This window comes from Chiloscyllium plagiosum, chromosome 2, assembly GCF_004010195.1.
Source record: "Chiloscyllium plagiosum isolate BGI_BamShark_2017 chromosome 2, ASM401019v2, whole genome shotgun sequence".
In the NCBI taxonomy this organism is placed as follows: domain Eukaryota; kingdom Metazoa; phylum Chordata; class Chondrichthyes; order Orectolobiformes; family Hemiscylliidae; genus Chiloscyllium; species Chiloscyllium plagiosum.
In genome coordinates this window covers 15382502-15390751 of record NC_057711.1, presented here as the reverse complement: position 1 = coordinate 15390751, position 8250 = coordinate 15382502, and the positions used below count along the sequence as shown (strand labels likewise).

The window sequence follows — 8250 nt, the reverse complement described above, 5'->3', positions numbered from 1 at the left end:
ACGAGGAGACTAGGACCCGTGGTCACAGCCTTAGAATTAGAGGGGGTCGTTTCAGAACAGAAATGCGGAGACATTTCTTCAGCCAGAGAGTGGTGGGCCTGTGGAATTCATTGCCACGGAGTGCAGTGGAAGCCGGGACGCTAAATGTCTTCAAGGCCGAGATTGATAGATTCTTGTTGTCTAGAGGAATTAAGGGCTACGGGGAGAACGCTGGTAAGTGGAGCTGAAATGCGCATCAGCCATGATTGAATGGCGGAGTGGACTCGATGGGCCGAATGGCCTTACTTCCACTCCTATGTCTTATGGTCTTATAGGTCTAACTCTACCCAAAAAGAGGAATCAGCGGAGAAAAATAAAAAATCAGGGCAAAGCAACAAGATCCAAGGCAATATATGGTCTTGGAACTGAATTTGTAACATTTTATGAGTGAAATTGCATGAATTGTTTGAGTTTATAACAACTTCAAGTAAGAATGATTTTCAGCAAAAAGTTACTCTAGACATTCATGTGCAGCAATTGTGGCAAATTGACCTTTTTCTTTTCCCGTACAGTGGTGTTATCATAATCCTTTGTACCAACCCAGAACTACACTTCTATTCTGTTTCCATCAAGAAAACAGTAATCTGTTTCAGGTGGTGCCCTGAAGAGATAGAGTCATACTACACACTCAATTCAACATGTCCATTCCATGCACTGTAGTGCGCAGACTTCCCTCTCTGTGCATGCTCTCCATTTAGTTTCCTACATGTTTCTTGTCTTCTTTCATGTCTTCCACCACATGTATGTTAATCCAAGTTCTTACTGAATAAAGATGGCAAGATCTGCCTCCTCCCAACACCCCAGCATTTGCACCTTTTACTAGCATGTTAGTGATGTTAACTCTTCTAATTTCCGTTACAATCAAAAACATTAGATATTGTAGTTACAATAAAGTTTGCAAGCTCTGACTCATCTTCCTTTTTAACTATTCATTAGTCTTCTCTTTCAGGATGTATAGTCTTATACTTTTTTTATGGCTTCTAGCCCACCACTGTCATGAACCTGTGTGGTTGCAAATGTATCATTATGCTTGACTTGCCTTTTAAATAGAAATAGACATCAAACCTTTGTCACTAGGATTGCATGCAGAATGTGTTGCCATTACCAATGTAAACACCCATTATTCCCTATTTATTAGCATGTTCAAAGTGGACTTTAATTGTGACAGATTCTGTATTGCTGTTAATACAGCAATATGTCACAGAATTCTAGAATTTTGACTAAAATCACGCCATTGTAATCTACTAAAACAGTGCTTCCCAAACCTTTTCCCATAATACCCCACTTGAAGGCTTGAACATTATCGCTGCCCCTTAGTTTTCACAAAGGGGTTGTGGGGGGAGTGAATGTCTGAGAGTTGGGAGGAAATGGTGATGGTGCTCTGAAAACGATTGCTACTTCAAATCACAACAGCAAAATGTCAGCGCTTAATTCCACTTGAGATTCTAGGCCTCACTTTGGAAAGCCTTGCACTAGAATTCACAGGAGAAAGTGAGGACTGCAGATGCTGGAGATCAGAGCTGAAAATGTGTTGCTGGAAAAGTGCAGCAGGTCAGGCAGCATCCAAGGAACAGGAGAATTGAAGTTTCGGGCATAAGCGGGATTCTCCTGTACCTTGGATGCTGCCTGACCTGCTGCGCTTTTCCAGCAACACACTAGAATTCACAGTAAACCCATGTAGAATATTGGTTAGACAAGACCTAAGTCTACTGTAGGAGCAAGTTACTGTAGATGCTGGAATCTACTGAAAACAACAAATGTTGGATTCAAAAAACATTAGCTTGCTCTCTTTCCATGGATGCTGTCTGACACACTTGTGATCTCCAGCATTTGCTGTTTTCACTAAGACTAACATGATCAGTTCGGGACCTTCATGTTACAAAAAGGCATTGTAAACACTAGAGAAGTAGCAAAAAATATTTGCCAAAAAGGTACCAGAACTAAGAAGTTATAACAATCAGAAAAGACTGAACTCAAAAAGAGAGTTTTGTGAAAGGATTTGTAGGGTAGATGCAGAGATGATGTTTAGAAGGTGTCTAAAACGAGGTATTATGTATACAATGGTTTCAATTTAAAAAAAAAAGTTCCTTTATGCGGAGTGTGCTGAGAACATTGAACTTGCTATACTGTGGAATGGGTGATGTGAGCATATTACAGGGTAGACATAATTATTGTAGAGATGAATACTGGGGTGGGTATCAAGAATGATGCTGGGCCTTATATAATTGCAGCTTTGAGGAAGAATTGGATAGGCTAAGGTTACAACAGAAGGGACTGAGGAGTGACTTAATTAAGGTTTACAAATTAACAAGGGGCTCGTAATGAGTCAACAGACAATATCTATTTCCTCTAATAGAGAGGTTAATTAACAAGAGGCACAGACGATTAGTGGGCCATGAAAAAACATTTTTTTTCATCCAGAGAATGCTGGGTAACTGGAATTCACTGCCCAGTTTGGTGTTGAGGTGGAAATCCTCACTCATGTAAAAGGAATATGCACAACTATGGACACATCCTGGAACGTGCAATTGGAATGGCTTATTCTGCCAATCAGATTTGGCCTCATTGCTGAATTGCTATGTTCTATGCTCTAACTTTTCTATGTATGATTTATAATTTATAGATGTGTTTGAGAAGGTCCATTAGTACATGAAGGAGAAAGGAATAGAAGAATATGTTGGTATTTTGCAATTCAGTAATTTGAAATGAGCCTCATATGAAACATTAACACTGGCTTGAGCCAAGTGACCTATTTTTGTTTAGTAAGTAATCCTCACATTTACTGATCAAGATAAGAAGTCCTAATAAATAAAGGGCCCACTTGCCTTCCTCAAAATTTTTCTGAGTAATCCTCTAATAGAGGTTTCATCATGTCTGACCCTGCGGGACTTCTCCGAGGGAGCAATACAAGAGAATACAAACAGTAAGCACACATCCCTTTTATGGCAAAGGCTGCTGTATTTTGAGTGTAAAGTTGTATTGTGATTAGATTAGATTACTTACAGTGTGGAAACAGGCCCTTCGGCCCAACAAGTCCACACCGACCCTCCAAAGAGCAATCCACCCAGACCCATTCCCCTACATCTAACACTACAGGCAATTTAGCATGGCCAATTCACCTAACCTGCACATTTTTGGACTGTGGGATGAAACCGGCGCACCCGGAGGAAACCCACGCAGACACGAGGAGAATGTGCAAACTCCACACACAGCTGCCTGAGGCAGGAATTGAACCTGGGTCTCTGGCGCTGTGAGGCAGCAGTGCTAACCACTGTGCCACCATGCCATATTAGGATGAGTGTGTGCATGGATGAATGGGTGAATATATAGTTGTGTAAATTTGTAGGTTGAGTGAAATAAGTGGGTAAAGAGGAAGAGTGATGGGATGGTTTTGGGTGTCCTGGTAAGTAAAATGGTGAGGTTGCGTTAGGTCAGGAGACTGGGGAAGTGTTTTAGATGTTAATGGGGAGTCGGTGAGGTGTCACGTTTGGTCTTGTTACCCAGGAAATTTCGACCAATCTAACATTTCTTGGGTTACAAACCAGGTAAGTAAAATGGGAAATATCTGAGAAGTCCATCTTCTCAGGTACCAGACTGGTTAATGGCCCAGTGACAGTTTAAACATCCCAAGGAATTCGCACATATTGATTGTGTCAGGTCTTGATGTGTATATTGGGGACCTCATCCAGTCTCCGGTTATACACATTTGAAGCTAATAACTGCCAGTTTTCATCCAAAATTCTCTTCATATCCATAAATGCTCATTATACAATTCTAAAATGCATAAAAGAACACACCTTAGGGACTTTAAATATAATTTACTGTAGCTCATCCGGTCAAAGAAATTGCATTTTTGACCATTCATATTTTTACTTTACATTTTTCTGATGGTGCACTGGTCTTTTATTCTTTTTACGCTCTAAGACTGTGTATTTCTCTTTTTTTGTGTACAGTAATAACCATGGTGGGGTTAAACAGTTTAAGGAGTGAATAGCAGAATTTTTTTGGTGGTGACAGTGTCTTTTAGATGGAACTATAAAACACTATCTCTCCTTTTGGATGTACATAAAGATCTCACGGCAATATCACAACATCTAGCGTGGAGATGATCCCTGAACTGAAGTTACGAAAGCGCATCTGATCATTGTCATTTGATTCTCAAGGAGCTTGCTGTACGCAAATTAGTTGCAATGTTGATTGCACTTCACAAAGTACGTGATTGGCTTTGAACTTGGGACATGCTGAGCTAATGGAAAGCAGTATATAATTGCAAGTCTGGGACTCTTGTGACAAAGTGGGAGTATCCCACCTCTCAGCCAGGATGCCCAGTTAGAGAACCACCTGCTCCATAGATGTATAATAACATTTCTGAACAGGTGGTTTACAAAATATCAAAACCGTAAACAAACGCAGGCCATTAGGCCCATCAAATCTGCTCCACCGTTCTCGTGAAATCATGGCTAATGTGATAATCCTTAATTCCATTTAAGAGTCTTGTGTGGCACAGTGATAGTGTCCCTACCTTTGAGCTAGGAGATTCAAGTCCCATCAGTTCCAGAGGCGTGTTGCCACATATCTGGGAAGGTTGGTTTAAATAACTGGAACTGGTTGATTGTTCATAGCTGACCCTATCACTTTCCAAATGTTCCAGGAAACATCACTGGATAACTTGAAAAAGTTAGCATATGTTGATGATTTCTTTTTCTCCCAACCACCAATTCCCCTCAACCAGCACAGCTCATGGAGAATGCAAGTTCAAACCAAGAATTTGGTTTTCTGTGGTTGCAGTAGTGTTCTGTGTGGTTTGTTTATCTATCAGGCTATAAGGGATGCTCTTGTTTTAGTTTATTTACTTTAATCGATAAATTCCAGTCACTGGTGCCAGGGGAAGTTTTTGTTTTTAAGTGAAATGTACAATGGAACACAACATCTGATCATAATATGAATTCCTTAATAAATTTGTGATGATTTTCAAAGTGAAAACATATGTTGTAAACAAATGACAGCCAGCCCCTCATCTGATAATTATCAAGCTTATGCTGTGCTCCAGAACAAACAGTATGTAACAGTTTTACCTCCAATTAAATTACTTGAATACTACGCTTTCTCCCCCAACCTGTGGTGCAACTGAGGCAGTTTCTTGTCTGTCGACCACTATTTGCTTTCATTTGTGCTGTTTGTTTTACATTTACAGATGGGTCAGGGGCTGTGGAGAGTTGTAAGGAATCAGCAGCTGCAACACAGAAGATACAGGGAGGAAGGTTATTATCATGGGGGACATGACCGGAGACTCGCTGCAAGCCGCAAGCAGGCCCAGATTGGTATTGACATCTACCACATTCTGAGAGTTGGCAGATCGAAAGAAGAGCATGGATTTCCAGACCTGGAGCTATTGCCCCCAGAGCTTAGTTTAACCATTCTATCGTACTTGAATGCAACTGATCTTTGTCTAGCGTCATGTGTCTGGCAAGATTTGGCTAATGATGATGTCCTTTGGCAAGGGTAAGCACCATTTTTATTGTTACTCATCCGTAGCTCTAGCCATATGAAAATTTAAAGCTTTGTTGCCAAAAAGTGAACACTGTGTGAAGTGCTGTACAGCAGATTAGAGTCTGCTTAATGCTTATAGTCCAAACAAGGTAAAATCTAGAAAATATCTTTGTTAACCAAAAAAAAGGTTTCTTTTTAAGTTCTGAGGCGTCCTTAAAAGTAAGTAACATTGATTGCTGAGTTGTAATTGATGGATCCTAGCTACCATATATACCAAGTCTACACAACAATTTTACAACTCATAAAAATAATTAGACCATCCCAGTCATTTTAGAGGAATTTTAGCTTGAGAATTGTAATCTCATAATGTGCCAATTGCAATGTTATATCTGCCACTTAACTGTATCTCTTGCTATTTCAGATTAATCTTTCTCATATTTAGTGAAACTGTCTTCTGTCGAAAGGGTTAGCAGTATAAACAGGCATATATTATAATTGAATGTAATAGAATGCTACTTTCTCAAACTGTTCCTACAGTTGCCATAGAAATTATTAAAAATAGAAATGATGAAAAGGGTTATTTCCTCAATCCAAAGATTCATTAATTGCAAACAGAAGTGCAACAGATGGTTCATGCCTAATCAGATTTAAGCTCCACAGTGCCGGAAGGTTTGCAGTTGTCCATCTGATATACTCAATTTAATATTTGTGTCAAACAGGTAGTCACAACATCTATAAAGCATTCAGGTTTCTACTATATCTAAATAGGTCTCACTGCCCCTGAAACACTCAGGTATCTACCTTGAGTCTGAACACACAGATTTCTTTGTAGAATGTACTTTTCTGGATATTGAAGAAGGACAGGATTATGCTCTGAGACAAAGACCCCAAAAGGCTCCAGAGATTGAATCTTTGGCCTGAAAGTGGAAAGTAATACAAAGTACCAGAGGGAAGCAATCCTTTTCTTTTTAAAACAACAACACAGCACAACTAATTCTAGAATATTTTAATTCAATATGTAACTTAGCAGAATTTGACCATTCAGCCCATCGTGTCTGCTCCACCATTCAATCAAGGCTGATTATGTTTCTCAACCCTATTCTTCTGCCTTATCCCCGTAACTCTTAATCCCCATACTAATCAGGAACCTACCTATCTCTGTCTTAAATACACTCAATGACTTGGTCTTCTCAGCAGCAATGAGGTCCTCCAAATAACCACGCTCTGCCTGAAGAAAATCCTCTTCCCCACAGTTCTAAACGGTTGTCCCTTCACTTGGAATTTGTACCCCCTGGTTCTACTCTGTCCTTCCATTGGAAACACCTCCATGTCCCCTCTATCCAGGGCTCTCTGTATTCTGTAAATTCCAATGAGATGCCGCCCACCCATACATCTATACTCCATTAAGTGCAGATCCAAAGTCCTCAACTGCTCGTCATATGAAAAACCCTTCATCTCTGGAATCATTCTTATGAGCCACCTCTGGACCCCCTACAACGCAGCACATCATTCTTTGCTGTCTGTATCCAAATGTACTCTGACCAGAGCCTATACAGCTTCAACAGTGCGTTTCTGCTCTTGTATTCTAAGGTGAGGAGAAAATAAGAATAACTACTGGAAATAAAGCTACTCAGCAGGAACAATGCCTTGTTCGGCTAGCTTGCTGTTGATACCCAAGCAAACTCTAATAAGTAAGGCTGCTGGTACAATAGAATAACAGACGCTTACTACACAGAAGAAGGCAATTCAAAAGACACTTGATAAGATGCAGATAAAGCTAAACCCAAGTGGCTGAAGAACACATGTCAGGAATGATGATTTCCTGTTGAAGTTAATAGCAGAGCCTGATCTGCACCTTGTAGATCCTCAGCTGCTCTATAGCCGATATTTAGAAGGAGAAACCAGCGGGAGGCAGCAATCGGTAACCTTGGAGGTGTCTCCTGGTGATGGAAACAGGAGAGCCCCCTGATTTGAGCTGAAGTAAGGTGTTAGCATGACTCTATGAGCAAATCATCAGTCGAGGCTGAGAAGTGTGGTGGGGTTCTGGGATGACAAAGGCTTTCTTGGGGGTTGTTGACGACGATTTCTGACCGTCCTGGTTTCAAGAAGTGCTCATGGAGCCACTTCATTTGGAAATTCAGAAGCTCTCACCTTGCGTCCCTGCTACTGACCCCTGGAGGCTTATGTAACAGTAATGGTAAATATCAAGAATTGGACACCTAATTGCACTATGATTTGGAGATGCCAGTGTTGGACTGGCGTGTACCAAGTTAAACATTTGGAAATTCAGAAGCTCTCACCTTGCGTCCCTGCTACTCTCCCCTGGAGGCTTATGTAACAGTAATGGTAAATATCAAGAATTGGACACCTAATTGTGCTATGATTTGGAGATGCCGGTGTTGGACTGGCGTGTACCAAGTTAAAAATCGCACAACACCAGGTTATAGTCCAACAGGTTAATTGGAAGCACACTAGCCTTCGGAGCGACGGTTGGACTATAACCTGGTGTTGTATGATTTTTAACTAATTGCGCTATGAAAGCATAGAATCCTTACAATGTGAAAACAGGCCATTCTGCCCACCGGGCCCACACCAATCCTGGAAAGAGTATCCCACCCTAGTGTGCTTCCAATTAAACCTGTTGGACTAAAACCTGGTGTTGTATGATTTTTAACTAATTGCGCTATGAAAGCATAAAATCCTTACAATGTGAAAACAGGC

At 40.7% G+C, this 8250-nt stretch overlaps 1 protein-coding gene across 3 annotated transcripts in view; it reads left to right on the top strand.

Annotated features, from left to right (window-relative positions):
* Window positions 1-8250, top strand: part of fbxo8 (F-box protein 8) — a 58664-nt gene that overhangs the window by 26474 nt on the left and 23940 nt on the right. For all 3 annotated transcript variants that reach the window (XM_043704544.1, XM_043704535.1, XM_043704555.1), the window contains exon 2: window positions 5234-5541. In XM_043704544.1, the coding sequence (XP_043560479.1) occupies window positions 5234-5541 (308 nt within the window). The remainder of the gene's footprint in view (window positions 1-5233; window positions 5542-8250) is intronic.